General features: G+C 41.3%; 1 protein-coding gene across 3 annotated transcripts in view; it reads left to right on the top strand.

Annotated features, from left to right (window-relative positions):
- NTRK2 (neurotrophic receptor tyrosine kinase 2) overlaps positions 1-19,970 on the top strand; it is a 350,327-nt gene that overhangs the window by 176,627 nt on the left and 153,730 nt on the right. For 2 of the 3 annotated variants that reach the window (XM_058565525.1, XM_058565524.1), the window contains one exon: positions 16,694-16,882. In XM_058565525.1, coding sequence (XP_058421508.1) covers positions 16,694-16,882 — 189 coding nt within the window. Of the gene's footprint in view, positions 1-10,658; positions 10,707-16,693; positions 16,883-19,970 lie in introns of all 3 variants that reach the window. The other variant, XM_058565523.1, reaches the window with a different exon arrangement.

Here is a 19,970-nt window from a genome sequence, read left to right as displayed (position 1 = left end):
GCCAATTTCCTTCCCAAAGACTTGCTCTGAGAGCTCACCACTATTGCCTTGCAGAGAGAGGGAAATTGGGGAGCGAATCTCAGGCAGTCATTCATCCAACGGTAAGACAGTGTACAGAGGGAAATTTTGCGTGCCTGCAACCAGACGTCACCTTCCTTCCCTGCGGGGAGATGGTGACAGCTGAAAAACTGTGTGTGGAGCATTTTGAGCTCTCGCTGGGGTGGCACCGCAGAAAGGCAAAGCTCTGATGCGACTCTCTCAAGTCTATCAACTCTGATTAGTAAGCAGAGCTTGCCCCCACCTTTCTCAAGGCTCTGAGCTTGGAAACTAATTCTTAGGAGTTCCAAGTTCCATGTTTTACTCCCCCAGGGCAGACTGTGACTGCCTTTGTTAAGGAAAAAGCCTTCAGAATTTATAATAGATTAAAAAAACCCAACGCCTTATACAGTTTAATCGTGAATGACGAAGATGTAGACCAACTGAATTTTCTTTGAAATATTCCAAATGTTCAAAATGAAAGAGGGAAGCAGTTGGCAATTTTTTCTCAAAATTAAATGTTTGAAATACAGGATCAGGACATTTTGCCACATTCCAAGCAAGTCTAGTTTCATCTATTCCCACTTGAGGCTTCAGACCTTTAAATCTGTAGGATTTAAGCATTTCCTCTGCTGTTGTTTTTCTAATGCTGCAATAGAAGCTGACCAATTTTCCCTAATTAAATTAATATCTAATCTCTAGTAAGTTTCCTGGCGTATAGCAAGTATTCAGTAAGTACTGTTTTCTAAAATTACTTTTGCAGAGCACAGGCCCTTCGCTCAAGATGAGGGTAAAGTGACCCAAAAGCGTCTGAATATTATTTAGCAGGAGAAAATCTAGGCCAGTTGACTGAGTGCTTTTCTTTAAATTGTACTTGATGTCACATTCCTGAAACACCCGCGCACAGGAAGGCTATATAAGGCCATGTGGCAATCTATTCTCAGTCACGTGTGCCTGACGATGAGGGTTATAGACTGCCAGAGCTGGAGCGGGCCTTCAATGCTGTTTCTCAGCCTGTCTTCATGGAGTGGGAAACAAAGTCTACAGGAGGGGAAATGACTCTCCCAAGATCACACAGTTTTTTTCTGGCAGTGTCTAGAGAGAGCCCACATCTGACATCTAGTCCAGCGTCTTTATTCCACACTCCTGCCTGGAGGACTGGGTTCTAAGTATCACTCACCTTTCAAGAATGTCTTCAATGAGGTTCCATGGAGGGTCACAAATGAACCAGGAAGGAAGCAGTTATACTTGCAAAACAGTGCTTTTTATGTTGGGTGTATAAATTGCATGTTGGCATTTTCATTAGACTTGCCATACCTCATATTGTTATGCTTTTTAAAAATGGTTGTTCTCATTCATTCATTCAACAAGTATTTATTGAGGCTCTGTGCCAGGTGCTGGAGATAGTGGTGAACTACACAGACAAGATCCCTGGAGCACATACTGTGGTGTCCCACCCACATCCTCACAGCTCTCTCCATCCCCCCGCCCCATACTTGCCCACAGTGTCCTGCTACAAGCACCCCTGACTCTCTGCCTAAGGGCTTTCTCATTCTCAGAAGCTCTCAGTCAATGACAGATGGTAGTTGGAGGGTAAATGATCCAACTTCCTCACCTTTTGGGTGGGACACCTCTGAGCTGTATTGTATACCATCTCCCCAACTTCCCTAAAGCTTTGAAATCCCACTGTCCTATTGGATAATGCCCCTAGTGCGAGCTTTCTTTCCCTCCCTGAGTCACTTGCTCACTGCCCTCTAGTGTGTCCTGGATCTGTCCCTGATAAACTGCCTTCACTTGAACCCTTGTGTCAGAGTCTGTTTCTCGGGGAGCCTCGTCTAAGACAGACACTGACTTCTTGGAGCTCAAGTTCTAGTGAAGGATGCAGACAATACACAATAAATCAGATAAACAAGGTCGTTTATTGGTACCTGCTGAGAAGGATGAGATGATAGTGAGCAGAGAGGGGCTGAGAGAAACTCTGGTTAAAGCGGTGAGGTCGGGGCCTCTCTGAGGATGTGAGTGTTGACCTGAAACCTGACAGATGAGAAGTGGTCAGTCAGGAACGGAGCTTTTGGGAACGGAGCCCAAGAAGCGGATTCTGGCAGGAGGCAAGAGAAAGTGCAAAGTGAGGGGGAACAGGAAAGGGGCCAGTGTGGCTGTTAGGAAATAGAGGGGCTGGGGGACCGGGTGGGTTGGCTGAGGCCACGTCGTGCGAGACTCTACAGTGATGATCAGAAGTTTATAGTAAATGCAACGAGAAACTTTTAAAGGATGTTAAGCAGAGGAATGCAGTCATCTGACTTATCCTTGAAAATGATGGCTCTGGCAGCTCTGTGGTGGTGATTAAGGGGAGGCAGGAATGCAGCAGGAGACGAGTCAGAGGCTGCTGCAGAAATCTAGGTGAGAGATGACGGATGGTTCTCTGCACCCAGACCAGCCTTTGATAGGGCCCATGATTCCGTAGAATATAAAGGCAGAATACACATGCATTTACATCTTTGTCTCTAAAACTATTTACATGTATTTCAGTGGCTCTTAGCATTTGAGGATGAAGAAGTCTTTGAAAATCTAATGAAATCTGTTGACTTTCTCTCCTGAAAAATGCAAATACATGTGGATACACAATTCTGAATTTGTGATGGAGAGTTAAGAAGTCATAGAGTCAGTTAATAAAACCTCAAATATATGTTATATATATAATATATTTTATTGAGATATAATTGACATATATTATTTTCAAGTGTACAACATGATGATTCGATATTTGTATATACTGCAAAATAATCACCGCAATAAGTCTAGTTAACATCTATCACATACATAGTCACGAACTTTTTTTCTTGTGATGAGAACTTTTAAGATCTACCTTCTTAGCAACTTTCAAATGTGCAACACGGTATTGTTAACTATAGTCTCCACGCTGTGCATTACATCCCCAGGACTTATTTATTTTATAACTGGAAGTTTGTACCTTTTGACCCCCTTCACCCATTTCACCCACCCCTCACCCGTAGTGTCTAGCAACCATCAATCTGTTCTCTGTATCTATGAGTTTGTTTGTTTTCTTGTTTTTTTTAGATTTCACATTTAAGTGAGATCCTATGGTATTTGCCCTTCTCTGTCTGACTTATTTCACTTAGCTTAACGCCCTCAAGGAACATCCACGTTGTTGCAAATGACAAGATTTCCTTCTTTTTTGTGGCTGACTAATATTCCATTGTATACATATACCACATTTTCTTTTTTTTATTGAAGTATACTTGACATACAATATTATATTCATACAATATTATATTAGTTTTAGGTGTAAAAAATCATGATTTGACATTTATATACATGACGAAATAATCACCACAGCAAGTGTAGTAACCATTTGTCATCATACAAAGTTATTACCATATTACTGACGTTACATCCCTGTGACATTTATTTTATGACTGGAAGTTTGTACCTCTTAATCCTCTTTACTTATTTTGCCCATCTCCCCACCCACCTCCCCTCTGGTGACCACCAGTTTGTTCTCTGTATCTGTGAGTCCATTTCTCTTTTGTTTTGTTTGTTCGTTTGTTTTGTTTTTTAGATTCCACATATAAGTGAAATCATACAGTATTTGTCTTTCTCTGTCTGACTTATTTCACTTAGCATAATACTCCTGGATCCATCCATGTTGTCAGAAATGGCAAGATTTCATTCTTTTTATGGCTGAGTAATATTCCATTGTATTTATATACCATATCTTCTTTATCCATTCATCTATGGACAGACATTTAGGTAGCTTCCATGTTTCGGCTACTGTAAATAATGCTGCAGTGAACATAAGGGTGAATATATCTTTTCAAATTAGAATTTTTGTTTTCTTTGGATAAATACCCTGTAGTGGAATAACGGGATTGTATGGTAGTTCTACTGTTAATTTTTTGAGGAATGTCCATACTGTTTTCCATAGCGGCTGTGCCGATTTACATTCCCACCAACGGTGCACAAGGGTTCCATTTTCTCCACATCCTTCCCAACATTTGTTATTTCTTATCTTTTTGATAATAGCCATTCTGATAGGTGTGAGTGATATCTCATTGTGGTTTTGATTTGCATTTTCCTGATGATTAGTGACATTGAGCATCTTTTCATGTGCCTAGTGGCCATTTGTATATCTTCTTTGGAAAAATATCTATTCAGATCTTCTGTCCATTTTTTAATCGGATTGTTTGGAGTTTTTTTGCTATTGAGTTGTATGAGTTTTTTATATGTTTTGGATAGTAATCCCTTATCAGATATATCATTTACTAATATTTTCTCCCATTCAGTAGGTTACCTTTTCGTTTTGTTGATGGTTTCCTTTGCTGTGCAGAAGCTTTTTAGATTGATGTAGTCCCACTTGTTTATTTTTGTTGCCTTTGCCTGAGGAGACAGAACCATAAAAATGTTTTTAAGACTAAAGTCAAAGAGCTGACTCTGTTTCCTCTAGGAGTTTTATGATTTCAGCCTTTAATCCATTTTGAGTTTATTTTAGATATGGTGTGAGATAGTGGTCCAGTTTCATTCTTTTGCATGTGTCTGTCCAGTTTTTCCAACATCATTTATTGAAGAGACTGTCTTTTCCCCATTGTGTATTCTTGGCTCCTTTGTCACAGATTAATTGACCATAAAAACATAGGTTTATTTCTGGGTTCTCTATTCTATTCCATTGATCTATGTGTCTGTTTTTGTGCCAGTACCATACTGTTTTGATTACTATAGCTTTGTGATATAGTTTGAAATCAGGAAGCATGATTCCTCTGGCTTTGTTCTTCTTTCTCAAGAGTTGCTTTGGCTCCTGGGAGTCTTTCATGGTTCCATACAAATTTTAGGATTCTTTGTTCTAGTTTTGTGAAAAATGCCATTGGTATTTTGATAATGATTGCATTAATCTGCAGATTGCTTTGGGTAGTATGGACATTTTAACAATATTAATCCTTTCAATCCATGAGCATGGTAAATCTTTCCATTTATTTTTGTTGTCTTTGATTTCTTTCATCTATGTCTTATAGTTTTCAGAATAATACACCACATTTTCTTTGTCCATTCATCCATCGATGGACACTTAGGTTGTTTCCATGTCTTGGTTATTATAAATAATGCTGCAGTGAATATGGGGAAGCTTATATCTTTTCAATTTAGTGTTTTAATTTCCTTCATGTACATACCCAGAAGTTAAATTGCTGGATTGTATGGTGTTTCTATTTTTAATTTATTGAGGGAACTCCATACTGTTTCCATAATGGCTGCACCAAAAAATATATATTTTTTCTAGGTGTATATGTATTAGTTAGGGTAGGCTCACTACCATGGTAAATAAGTCCCAAGGTGGATAATGGTTCAAACACAATAGTTTATTTCTTGCATATGAATGTGACTTGGAGGATAAATAGCTCAGCTTCGTTGGACCTCAGGTAGAATAACTTGGTTCCTACACTGTCTACACTCACTAAACAATACTGGGAGAATTAGCAAAGAATTTTTCTGCTGTCTTCAGGTCATAACTTCCAAGTGTGATGTAAGCGTTGTCTTCATTCTGGACAGGTAGAGGGGGAAGCGTGGGCACCGTACGTGGAAAGTGTTGATGGGGGAGCCTGGAAGTGGTACCATCACTTTGATCACTGTCCATTGGCTAGAATTTAATGATACGGCCGTAACTAACCACAAGGAGGGCTGGGAAATGTAGTTTAGCTGCAGGCCCATGAAAAAAAGAGGGAAATAAAGATTTCAGAGAGCAACTAGCAGTTTCAACCATAATACGCATATTTTTTTTTTCTATTTGTCACATTGGAGGTGTTCAATGTTACTTACAGAATAATATAATAAGTCACATTGTAAGTTTGAGGGAAGGAAAGGTATGAAGCCAGTAAAGGTTGGTCAAGAGGATTCCAGGACTCTCTCCGTCAGGATTTCCAGAACCAGCTTAACTCAAAGCAAGCCTTCTTCCCAGGCTGTGGAAATGAGACTTATATAAAGGTTATGTCCGTAAGTAAAAGATTAAGTTTAAATTGAAGTGGAAACTTGGCCCCAAACTACACTGTTCTGTGCCCTGAGGAACTGGAATTAATTTGAAGCAAACTATTACTCACTCCGATTATGTGTCAGTTGGAAAGGGAGACGATTATATTGTCAAGAAAGCAATCCTTTGCATTTATTTCCCCTCCACTCCAATGACCAGTCATCCTAGTTCTTTGTTTGAGGTAACACGCAACCAGCTGGCAATCAAGCAATTATGGAGTGTCTACACTGGACTCCATGCAGTCTGGCCCTTGCTTTCCCTGCGAAGGCACCTCTTTCACACATCCTTTAGGGAGTAGGTGTGGTCATAAGAAGTTGAAGGTGAAGTGCATTTCTGTCAGTGAATCATATTTTCCTGTTTGCTTCCATTGCGATGTTAGAGATGCTTCTCTTGAAGGTGGAGGATGGTGAGCCTGGCCTTAAAATATCAAAAGATGACATTTGAGAACACAGCAGATTTTAATTTCACCAGTGTTAAAAGGGAGAAAAGCTAATTTTTCTCCTAACGTACTAAAATGATTTTTCTGAACTTAAAAAAAAACAGAAATTGCATTCTCTGGAGATCAGAACCCTTCTAACAATCATGTTTCATGTTCGTGCAACTCAGCACCCACAGGGAAGATTAAATTTCTTCCACGTTGCCTGTTTCTCTCTCCTTCCTCTGATTCTCTCCCTTGCATCATAAATATTCCTTTTCAACTCTCTAAATTTTAGCTGTTTCCTTTGGGAGACATTTGAAAAACAATCTTCATTGCCATTTATTTTATTTAAAGTCCATCTTCGAGATGTTAATGTGTTAATGTCCTGTTTTTTTCTGCATTCCATTCCTCTGGTCAGGGAAGATTGAACTTCCTTCAATATGAGTTGGATTTAATTGGTTAATTTCATAATTTAGAGTCTTTGTTGGTCTAGATTCCAGAAGGAGGAATTCCTTTAAGCTCACTGCAGCTACATTTGCTTTTGAAGGAGCCCTTTATTTTGCAGTGAATAAAGTGTCTCTTATTAAACAGAAAATAAAAGAACGTTTGGCAGGACTCTACTCCCAATGGGTGAAACATCGCAGGAAATTGAGAAATTGTTTCTTTTTGGCCTTGTGGGAAAATTTTGCCGGTGAAGTTTAGTATAAAGGTTTTAAGACTACTGCTTAAATCCATCAAGAAAGACCTGTGAACAAGCAACAGCCGTGGTCATGGGGGAGAGGGACCGATGTGACCTCTCTATATCTGGTGGGTTAAATTTTCCCAGTGCTCTGGGGTATGGTCAAGGAGATTGTGCTCTCTCTTACATAGTAATTGTGTTGCTGTTAAAAAGAATTTAGAAATATTTTAGCAATTTAGGAATAAGTTTGTCAAAAGTTAGCCTCAGTTGGATGCTCTTTCGTTTGTGCCTGCAAAAAACAGAGTGTTTTATGTGCCCAAACAAGAAATTTGCCCTCCTAGGTATAGCGTCCAGCTTCCATTTAAACTGTGAGCTCTAGAACTTGGGCAAATCCACTTTGCACGTTAGACCTGGCTCCTGAGCTCCAGGCCTGAGTCCAAACCCTGGCTCTTTCCCCCTGACATTTTCTCCACATGGACACCTTATTTGGGATTTGTGCCCCACACCCGTGCTGGCAGTTTAGTCCCCAAGCCCGTTTCCCTTCTAAGTGCCTTGGAGACACTGTGGGCGCCGTCACCATATGTCTCATTGTCCAAACTCGAAACCTTCATTGTGCACTTCCCATACTCCCCTCAGCTTGCAATCAATCACCAAGTCCTATTGATTCTCCTAAATATGCCCGACAGCCATCCCCTTCTATTCTCTGTCCCACCTCCCCAGCACTGGTTCAGCACAATTCTCTCGCACCTTGATCTCTCTAGAAGCCTCCTTAACCAGTCTCTTGCTCTCAGCCTTTCCCTCTCCTAATTCTGTTTCCACCCTGCAGCCATTTGTTAAAATTAATCTCAATCATGTTACTGCCTGGCCCGAGCATCTTTTTGGTGGTGGTGGTGAGGGGGTGTCTACCTGCAATTTTCATTATAAAATCCAGACTGTTGACTTGGCCCTTGCTTATGTTTCTCAGTTTTCTCCCCTTTCCAGCTGCATTAGCCCCTTGACACACGCAATGCTCCCCACTCTAGCCATAACTGGACCGCTTACTGTGAGGATGCCCCCCTCTGCTTTCCCCCATTCTTGGCTAACTCTAATCTGTTGTCCAGAAGCCAGAGAACTCTCTCTTGACCCCCCTCCCCCAGATTGGGATAGACCCTCCTCTGAGTTTCCATACACGCTGAACATACCTCTAGGATAACTGACCCCTAATTGTAAGCTCCTTGAGGGCAGGCCATGCCACTCATTTCTCTTTGAATCCTCTGCTATGCCAGCTGAATCAGTAAGTGAGAATGAATGACTACTTATAGTGCTTTTCTATATATAAAATTGAGTCCTGATTGTCATGTTGTAAACTTGGGCTAATTTTGGCTAAACATTTTGGAGGCTTGGAAAGGCAACTATGAAAGAATGAAAAAACCTGGATTTGGCATCAGAAGGCTGAGTGAGTCTCTGCTCAGTCACTGTGAGCTGTGACTTTTGCTAACTCTGTCATCTCTCTGTGTCTCCATTCCTGACAAGGAACAGAGGATAATATATTACAGAGTTTGGCTGAGGACTAAGGGAGAGGTGTGTGGGGCAGGAGAGGTGTGTGGGGTACTTGGTGAACTATAATGACTGCACAAGTGAGAAGGGTTCTGATCCTTTTATATCCGCAGTTTTCCTTACTGCACCCCTGCCAAACACCAGCCAAGGAGACGTGGAGTGTGAGTGGTTCCATGTGGCACAGATCGGGGGGGGGGGAGTCTTTGCCAGGTCCCTGTTCAGTTAGGTGGAGACACATCAACAGCAGGATGGAGGAAGGAAATGGTTCACACTTAGCTTTCCCACTGGGTGAAGCTTGAAAATACATGCCTACCCTCTCACACACTGTTGGTGAACATAAGACCAGATATAATGGGAAAGCAATTGAATTACATGGGTTGAGAACCTTAACAGTGTTCATCCCTTTTGACCCAGTAATTCCATTTCTAGGATTTATCCTGAGGGGATGATTTTCGAAAAATGCGAATGGGAGAACCTAAGATGTGTGAAGATGTTCATTTCGGTCGTGTTTATTACAGTTAATGATTGACAGTCATCTGAAATGTATAATCAGTGAGGGACTGCTGTGGCATTATCCTTCAGTGGGTTCTCTGTAAGATAGAAACACGATTTTGAAAAAATACTCAAGTGAAAAAGCAGTCAAAAAATTCAGTCTACACTTTAATGTAAACTACGTGAATCAAACAAGTATAGAAAAACAAAATGTGACCAGTAGGAAAATACACTCCATTTTGAAAAGGGTTAGTTGTAACTAAGAAATCCACAGGCGCAGGCCTGCCTTGTGAGACTGTGGACCCAGTGAATGAGGTTCAGTGTCTTCTCTGCAAAGGCATCATTATTTGGCGTTGGATCGAGGCCAGACCTCCATCCCGTCTTCTAAAACCTGGAAGAAAGCATTCAGAGAAATACAACTCAAAAGTAAAAACAGGCTGAGAGTTTGGAGAGCTGACACCATGGACCACCAGGGAAGGAGAGGCTAAATACACTTGAAAAAAATAGTCATCGAGAGGACAACTTTGTCAGACATTTTTTTGAGTGTGCAAAGAGTTTTTGTATACATTGTTTCATTTAAACTGGCTCTTCTTCGACATAGCTTTTTACCCTAGTTGCCTGTAAAAATTGTTACAGATCTAAATTGCTGAGAAACGCAGCTACTTCCTTAGGCTTCACTCCCTGCATCCGCCTGGCATCCAGGGGTTTCCCTGCTGGGCAGGATTCTCTTCGACCCCAGCAGAAATTCCCTAGCAGGGAACAGTCAGACCCAGGAAACAAATAGGCATTTCACTGTGGCTTTATGCACTGGAGGACCTGTAAACATTTGCAGACCTTTCCTTACATGCCCCTGAAGGAGCCCCATGTTGTAAGAGGCGCAGAGCTGCTGTGAGCCGCTCCCCGTCACACAGCAAGTCAGTAGTAATCCGTGTAGAATTAAGATCCTCTTTTTTTCCCTCTTCAATCCTCACCCAGCCCAAGTGTCAGTTCTCCCATGAGATTCCATGTTCCTCTTTTTACTGCCTGTCTCAGCTCCAGAAAAGATCTGTTTTCTCTTATCATTTTTCCACGTGGCTGCAGTTCAGAACCATCGTGCATTTGTCAAATGCATCTTGTGCCTTCACCCTGCAGCTCTCCTGTTAGCTGATTCAAGATGGAGGGGAAAGAGAATGTGAGAAAGAAAGAAAACTGCTCACAGCCCTTGATGCTGGGTTTGGGCCATTTTTCTCAAAGACAGGCTGCTGTCTCTTATCTGATTCCAACCTCCATGTTCTCAGGAGGAGAAATAAATCTTTACATAAAAATCCAATGGTTAGTTTCCAGGTGTTTGAGAGGAAGCTTCAGTCCCCCTCAGAGCTTGTTGAGGGAGTTTGCTGTTTCCCTAGGTTACTTTCCCTAGGTTGAATGCTTCTGGTTTACGCTTCTCTTTCGAAGTTTATTTTGTGTTTTGTTGTGGTTTTCAGATTTCTCATGGTTTGGATTTGGGAAAGTAAAATCAAGACAAGGTGTTGGTAAGTAGTTACTCACTCCTTTGGATAAGTAATGAGTCTGTGTTGTTTAATTCAGATGAAACTGCTTCGACCCTCTTACATCACACTTCTTGGCCCTTGATTCATTTTCTGCATTCCTGGTTTCTGATTTGCTGAAGAAAGAGGCCTAGAATTTTTCCAGAAAAGGCCTTACTTTTGCTAATTGAGTTTAGTAAATGGTTTTGTATTTTTGAAGTCGTCTTGCTTTTATCCTACGGAGAAGGGTCAACAGTCATCCAGCTCTAGGTTGTTGATGTGTTTTTAAGGAGGTTGAGGAATAAAATGCACCAGGACTGTGACTCTATGTACAGCAAATAGTTGGGTGAACATCCACATCTGGACAAGTTTGGGTCTTAACTTTTTTCTATTGGCCAAGATGGAATAAATTTCTGAATTGGTAAATCAGCTGTTCATTTATGACCATTTCTCTTTCAGAACAAGACTCTAACGTCCAGACACTATGATTTGTGCTTGATTGCATTTTATTCCTTGCATTCAGACTATGTGCTGACAATTGAAAAGCAGAGTTTGTAGCTTCCCAAATGAGTGCAGAGAATGTAGCTCATCACTAGGATTGAAATCAGGTGTGACATCCTGGGACCTCCAATTTGTTCAGTATTTTCTACGGGTAGAGAGACAATGAGCAGGAATTGCTTAGAAGGCATGAAAAGACAGATTGTCTTACATCTTGCATATGTGTTTTCAAGATCTGGCCCCAACTAGGGCATCTATTGGTTAGTATTTATTTTGGTAGCAAGGTTGACTATAGGTAAAATTGCATAATAGGGATAGGGTACCAATGTCATGGAGCCTTCCAGTTTTGAGCCATCTGCCCCCACGTGTTCATCCCATCCATACAAGGGGTCCTACTTCCTTTCCATTTTTGAGCCTGATATCCGACCTTTCCTACTGGGCAGCCTTTATTGATGTCTGTTTAGTGATCCAAAATGTCAAGCGAGCTGAGCCCAGAGGTGGCAGGCCAAAGCAGACTGAGCCAGAGAGGGCCTGAAAGGTGAATAGTCACCCTGACCCTTAATGAGCCCCATGAATTCCAGGGTAAAGGCTCTTAACCAGCGAAAGGAAAGTGGAGATGTGGCAAAGTTGGAATGTTAAGCTGAACCAGCTCAGGACTTGTCAGCCACTCCCTGGGGGCAAATGTCAGACACAGCTGACCATGGTAACTTTGCTGATGCCAGAGGGACTGTCCTGCTTGTACAATCTTCAGATGCCCTGGTATAAGGCTTTGTGCTCTGTGTCTGTGTGTGGTGGGGATGCGGGGAGTCGTGTGATAAACTCTCCCACAGCAGCGCTGTGAGGTGGGATCTTCCCTCCACTGAAGAGCAAATCACTGGAACCACCAAAACGGTTTCTAGGCCAGTTTGCCCTGCAGAGAGGTGCTTGTTCCAGGAAAGCTTCAAAAACAGAATTTCACCCTTTAGGCCACAGCAGAGAGAATCCTTCTTCAGAATTGTTCTTGCAGCTACAGTTCATCAGAGGTGCTGCCGCTTTAAAATGTAGGTTTTATTATTATTTGGGTATAGTGAGGCCAATAGGTTAGGAGACAACGGCCAGTGGAAAGATGGTTTGTTACTCACAGTTCCCAAGAGGAGGGGCCACGCCATGCCATGGAGGAGATGGGACACAGGGGGCAGCATCCGGGTTGGTCAGGAGGCAGAGAGACTGAGGGGAAACCGAGGATGAGAGCCTTTATTGTGGTTTCTGCAGGAAGGATCGGGCGGGCAGGGTGGGTTTAGGACTGGCTAGTTTGAGCAACTTCAGGGGACTCTCGGGTCTAGGGGTGTCCTATCCCGAGGTGTCTGGTATCTGGCTGTGGCAGAAAGGACATGTGGGTAGTGGCCTGGAGTATGACAGCCTGATAAGGAATGTGGTTGGGGGTGTAGACTGTGGATTGGTTGGTTTGTACATGGAAGGGACGCTCGCAGGCAAATTCTTTACTCTGTCTTGAGGCTGGCTCACCCTGGGAGGGGCAGGCCCTCTAGGGTCAGCAAGGCCCTGGATGTGGAAGCACCAGAATACAGAAAGGACAAGACATGGTTAACACAGCTGCTCAAGAACAATAACCTCTGCCCTCACCTTGAAGGCATTTTTGATCTTGAGAGAGGGAAACTCCTTTCCCAGATGACCTTCATGAATTCTTATCACAGGAAAATAAGTCTAAGTTGGGCTTAGAAATGTCTGCAAAGTCACACTTGCAGGATATGTTACTGAGCAGCTCAGATAAAGGAAGCTGCCTCTTTGCACCTGAGACATATTAAAATAAAAATGGGCTAAAAATGATTCCAGGCATAGCTCCTATTTGTCAGCTCAGTAATTAGAACTATCTACCCCAAACTCAGCAAGATGCACAGACCTAGCAATTTAAAACTTTTTATTAATATGATAAGACATTTTTTCAAGTCCTCTTATGAATTTCTTATAACACGCTGTGACGTGCCCCTGACTCTTCTTCTGCCTGTCTTTTTGTGGTGCCTTGTCAAGCACAGGCACAGACACACAGACGCATCCCGTGATGTGCACAGACAGGCTGCTGTCACATCATGTAGACATTCATTGTCCCTGCCGAGAGCTTTTCTCCCTTCCCAACTTTGCTGTGCTCCATTAGATCAAAATGTTCAGAGAAAAATGGGCTGAATCCCTGCAACCTTGCCAGCTACATCAATCTTCCAGGACTTGGAACATCAATAATGAAGAAAACAGCACTTGAATTAATATTCCACTTGATAAATTGTTGAGGTCTGTATGTTGCTCAGATTTGTCAACAGCGACCTTCTGGCAAAGTGAAAAGGCTTTTGAAAAATTACCTCTGGTGCTTTATGCTGCTTCTATGCTTAAAATTTTCCCCCAGAGAGCCCAGTCCCTTGAGATCTGTTACCTCAGATTTGGGGTTTTACTCTGAGAGGCCAAGGAAGGGACAGAGTTCTTTGATGGAGGAAGAGAAGCAAAGAGCAAGTCCCTTGGTTGAACTCTTTAAATCAGGGCTCCACTGTGTACGTGGCAGATGATTCAGAGCCCGAATTCCTTGAGGAATCTCAACATTTCCTTCTAGGTATCAACCTCCTCCAAAATGATTGCATGCCATGGGAATGTTGATAGCTTGACCTGAGCCAAAGGAGAATCAGAGAAGAAAGCAACTGGAACCAGTGCACTTCTAATCATTGCAGGGGCTCCAGAAGCATATCGCTGGCCTTCTGACAGCATGTAGAGTATTCGAAGATGACAATTCCTGCATTTCGGGGTAAATGCGCAACCTGGAATCTGTTGAGAAATGTGTGGCCTTGATTTCACCCCCTTGGGGAGCTCGGGCAGTAGCGAGCTTTGGTAACCTCAGGGGGCGAACAGCTGCACCGGGAACACAGCGAGAGAGCCAGCGGTGGGAAGGTTTTATTGACGAGATGCAGAAACCTTAGCATAACACATTTCCCTTTTCCATCTCTGGGCTTAAGCTCTGGTGATCTAGGCCTGTCAGGAAGCAAATCATAAAACAGGATGGTTAAGGATATTAGAAATAACTTGTCTTTATAGCTATTCTTGGCAGAATTTCCACTCTCGACTAACGCTGGCAAGCTGGGCACAAGATGAGCATAACTGATGTACTTGCCTTTCTCTGAGTGTTCTGTGGCTTCTAAATTGGCTGTGTGAGGACTTGTTTGCAGAATTAAGCCAGAGTGTATCATTAAAGGCAACTTAAATGCACATCCCCTTGAGAGAATGCTTTAAAAAATTACCTATAATAGCAGTTGGCTGCCTCCTGCATAGTTTGTTTAAGATTCAGCTAGCTGGGGAATGTCCAATTGTTATCACTACAAGCTGTGATAATCCCCATATGAGGGAGAAACGACTCTTGAGGTTGAGGGATGGATTACCATGACCTTTCATAGAGAATCCAAAAATGTATGACACAAAACCTTTTGTTTTTAGAATTCCTGTGCTTCTTATTGAAATAGTTAAATGTGAGGGACAAGGTAGGGAATGGATGGAGGTGCTGAAATATGCATCCTGGGAGCTTGCGTGAAAACATTCCCTTTCTCAGGAAGTCGAGATTTAGACTTTCCTTCCCTAGTAGGCATTTGCCTTGGCTGTGTATTCCATTCTGGCTTCCTTTTGTCTTTCCTCCTTATCCTTTCCTTCTTATCTTCCTCTTGGCTCATGTCAGTAGCCCTTGCCAGTGGTTGCCTTCTGTGGGACCCTGCACCCATTTGGCACACTGCAGAATCATGCATAATAAAAATAAATGTCTTGAGGGGCCCACCCGGTGGCGTAGTGGTTAAGTGCGTGTGCTCTGCTTCCGCAGCCCAGGGTTCATAGGTTCGGATCCTGGGTGTGGACTTACGTACCACCCATCAAGCCATGCTGTGGCGGCGTCCCACATACAAAATGGAGGAAGATTAGTACAGATGTTAGCTCAGCGACAATCTTCCTAGAGCAAAAAGAGGAAGATTGGCAACAGATGTTAGCTCAGGGCCACTATTCCTCAACAAAAAATAAAAATAAATAAAAATAAATAAATAAATGTCTAGAAGGCTTTGTCTACGTTTCATACATGGAGTGCCTGTCTTGAGCCACGGAGAGCTTAATTGTTTTAAAGCTGTCCTGTAGATTTTTATCCTTGTGAACCTAGTTTTAGTTGCAAACAGTATGGATTTAATGGTCAATGGATAAATTGCTTAGACAGACATGGTAGATCGTATTTATGGGCATATACAGTCTGAGACTCTGTACTGAATGTTTAAATCTTGTACAAAAAATGCTATGGTCATTGCTTTAGTATAAAGACATCCATGGAATGACTACAAATAATATTTTGGCTAAAGGCAAAGCAGGTAACTTCACCATGGGATTGATCCATTTTTTTGTAAGCAAAAGTGATGCAGCTACTGACAGAATATCCAGAAAGAAGAACACAGGAATAGGACAGTCCAATGTAATTCTAGTCCACCAGTTGTAAGTTCATTTAGTAATACCCAGTAGTAATTCATACTCAAGAAGCCATTTAAATGTTCAATATATTTTCATATCAGTAGTCTCATTCCAGTCTCATAAAATAACAAGCAGGTATCATTTTGCACATTTTACAAGTGTGAGTAGAGGTAGAGGTACAAAGAAGGTAGGTGACTTGTCCGAAGAGTGGGAAAGAGCTCAGATCTTTGAACTTCTAGCACATCTTTCAGTGAACTATGAAACAAGAGTCCTAGATTCATGCTGGGCGTTTCCGTGAGAGAGTGTTCTAACGATGTTCAGAGGGCGGAGTGGAAAGCTGCATACTAAATACAAGAGAAGGAAGTAAAGAAATTGGAACCCTCACACACTGCTGGTGGGAATATAAAATGGTGTGGCCACTTTGGGAAACAATTTGGCAGTTCCTTAAAGTGTTAAACATAGAGCTACTGCATGACCCAGCAATTTCATCCAAGAGAAATGAAAATGTATGTCCACACAAACGCTTGTACGCAAATGCTCATAGCAGCATTGTTCATAATGGCCAAAAAGTTGAAACAACCCAGATGTCCATCAACTGATGAATGGATCAACAAAATGTGGCATATCCACACAATAGAATATTATTTGGCAATAAAAAGGAATAAAATAATGACACATGCTAGAACGTGAATGAACCTTGAAAACATTATGCTAGAGGAAAGAAGCCTGTCCCACAAGATTACATATTATATGATTCCATTTATATGAAATGTTCAGAATAGGTAAATCCATACAGATAGAAAGTAAATTCATGGATGCCTAGTGCTGGGAGTGAGGAGAATGGGGAGTGATTGCTAATTGGGATAATGAAAGGGTCCTAAAATTAGGTTGTAGCGATGGTTGCACAACTCTGAATATACTAAAACCCCCTAAATTTTACACTTTAAGTGAGTGAGTTTTATGTATGTGAATTATAGCTCAATAAAAGCATTAAACAATTACAGGCGAATATGCATTTTTTCCAACTCCAGGTCCAGCTTCAGTTATCAGCAATGATGATGACTCTGCCAGCCCACTCCACCACATCTCCAATGGAAGTAATACCCCGTCATCTTCAGAGGGCGGCCCTGATGCCGTCATTATTGGAATGACCAAGATCCCTGTCATTGAAAATCCCCAGTACTTTGGCATCACCAACAGTCAGCTCAAGCCAGACACATGTAAGTACAGCTGTTTATACTTATTGGCCCATTTGCTGCATAGCTATATCAACCAGCATATTTGTCAGAGTGCCTGATGAGGATGACTGAGGGGAGGGGGCAGTGAAATGTCTGAGGATTCTTGGGGCTTTGGGCCCACAGATTAGATCCTTTAGTTTGTTTATGGAATTCTCAGGATGTGTCTCCTGCTGGGTTTGGAACTGGGGGGGCAGTTGCTGACTTCTCTTGGTATCCATTTTTACAAAATCATATGTCAACATGAAGTTGGAATCGAGGCATGCTTATCTTGAAAAAGATACATACAGAAACCAGAAATGTCATTAGAATTCACATGCATCAGTTATAGAAGACAGGCAATTGGTGGAATTTAAATTTGCTTTATTGAAAGTCATTAAAATATACACCATAGGTAGTCAGGAAGGTGTGTGTCAGGTGGTATCAATTCTGGTAGTTTTGTGTTCTTCGTTCAGTCCTAGCTCCCAGCATGGGACTGTCAGGATGCCATGAGAGCAAAGAGACATTAGAATAAATGATATGCATGTTAAGTATGCTCACTTATATTTCTCAGAACCAAATTACCTCATTAATCTCTGTTGCAAAGCTTGGGATTTTTCTCAGAGAATCTAATCCTATCTTCTGAGCCACTGCGCATATATAAAAAGTGGAACTCAGCCTTAAGGACAACAAAAAATAAAACCACAGTGGACAAATAGGCTTATACTCTTGTAACCCTAGACCTTCTCTCATACACGAATAAGGGGCTAACATCAGGTGGCCCAGGGCCCAGGGGTTCCCTGGAACTGATGAATGGGTACCTTATATCTATTTGCGTGTTCTTACCCATCTTACATGTTGTTCTCCTGGCCTGCCCCAGAGGTAAAATAGGACCATTGCAAGGTTAGGCTTTGGGGACTGACTTTCCACTGAGAACTCTCATGGGATAAGGGGACTTAGCAATGAGAATCAGACCTGTTCACATATAAGGAAATACTTGTAATTTCTTCCTATTCATTGAAATTTATCCCAAGGTATATTTAATATTGGATTTGAATTTAATCATTAGGAAGAACAGTATTACAAGCTTATAATGTGTGAGACTGGGAACCCCCCATAGATTTCAGTTGAAAGTGTAATATGACAAGATAATTAAAATAGCATATGTGAAGAATATTGAACTCCTTGAAATAAAAGGTATTATTTGAAATCAAGATATCATTAATCCTAATATTGTCATTACGTTGTGAACAAGATGTATGGAGGTGTTGCTTAAAATGTGCATTCTTTGTTAGGATAAGCATCCTTCAAAGGTCCTTTAAATGCTCTGGCATGCATAACAACCAAATATTGAATAAGGCAAAGCAAGATACGATGATGGGAGAATCTGTCATCATTTTGATTTTCTCCTTATGAACAGAGTACCTTGACACCCCTGTCACCACCAGTACCAAGCTGTATGATGTACTTCAGTTAGCTTGAGGCCGTATTATAATTGAGGTTGACTAAAACCAACCTGCTCTCAAAGGTTGCTTTCCTTGGTCAATGGAGGAAAGATAAAGCAGAATAATCACGTAGATAGGATCAGCCCAATGAGTTCAACAAGAAAAAATGAACAAGTGAGCAAGAAAGAAAATCAACAAACAAAAAAGAGATCCTATAGAAGAAAGCTAGATGGCTGCTGAGTCTGTGGTTCGAGCTGGAAGTGCTTTTTTGCCTTAGAAATCCCATAAGAAAGCTTCCAAAGCTGATTTCCTAACTGTAGAATCCATGGATATTTTTGAAAAGGTTTTAGATTAGAAATTATGGATATTTTGGAGGAGTCTTGCTTTCATGGCTCAGCCACTCTATGCCACCCCCACTTAGAAGGAATTAAGGCTAGTTGAGGAGACCTGTAGCCTTCCCTCACCTTCTGTCCTCTACCAGAGGGCTCCAGACCTCTGATTCTTCATCTGCCAGTTCCTTCTTTATAAAGTCTTGCTGGGTCCTTCACCCAACCATCCTCACTCAGCTCAGTGTTTTCAGTCACTCAGCATCTTACAACAGAAGAAATTTTCTTTCTTCTAGGCATCAAGCCATATGGTCTTTCACGATTTTAAGAACACTTAAAATCACATATCTTCCATGAATCTTTTTTCAAAGAAATAGGAATTGAAAACAATTCACTTGTCTCCTTCCCTTCACCCTTTCTTAAAATGTCATTCTTTACTCGATATTTTTTCTTCTACCTTCAGTATATCTGTTGACTTGTGTTGAGCCCTGAGGATGACCACTCTCATGTCTGTGTCTCTGTAGTCTATTTAGGTTAGATTGTAAGCTCCTGGAGAGTAGAAATTCTATCTGTTGGACTCTTCCTTCATAGCATGGGACATACTGTACCTTTGACCTTGGCCAGATGTTGACCAGATGTGGCTACTTATTACTGAAATATTATTAACAGACTGTAACAAGTAAAGTTGAGTCATAACCTTTTTCAGTGTCTCTGTTCCTACTAAGCTCACCTACATAGTAGTAGTTCATTTACTAGACAGATTTTTAACAATATATTATTCAATTTAAACAGATTTAGATAATAATTTTAGCAGGAATAAGCTTTTAACAAAAACAAAACAAAACAAAAAAACTATTCTTTGAACATTCTAATTGTAGTCATCCAGAAATTAAAATATTTCAAAATGCATAGGATCTGTTGCTATAGGTCCATAAAATTTTGGGAGGTTAGCTTTCAATTAACTGATTTCCATTGAATATTTTTACAAATTAACCTCTAAAGAATTTCTAAAGAAGGGCTCTTCCAAGAAGTTTGATAGGTTACACCCGAAAAACAAATTTAAGAGGATCTCAGAAAAAGTTTAGAACTTTTCCCATGTGCTTAAAGCAAAATATCACAGGGACGGTACACCCCCAACCTTTGGACCCATCAGAGGCTTAGGCCACAAACCAGCATATTTACTTCCCTTTCCCAAGGCTACATGCTGTTCAAAGATGTTGGCTTTAGAATATATGTATGATTTTGGTCCCAGTCCCATTTCATTGAATTGTGAGAATCTATTATAGAAGGTGAAGTTCAATTCATTAAATCTTTATTGACTAA

The sequence above is a fragment of the Diceros bicornis genome, chromosome 22 (genome assembly GCF_020826845.1).
Source record: "Diceros bicornis minor isolate mBicDic1 chromosome 22, mDicBic1.mat.cur, whole genome shotgun sequence".
In the NCBI taxonomy this organism is placed as follows: Eukaryota; Metazoa; Chordata; class Mammalia; order Perissodactyla; family Rhinocerotidae; genus Diceros; species Diceros bicornis.
The sequence above is the reverse complement of the archived record's forward strand: the minus strand, read 5'-3'. Positions and strand labels throughout refer to the sequence as shown.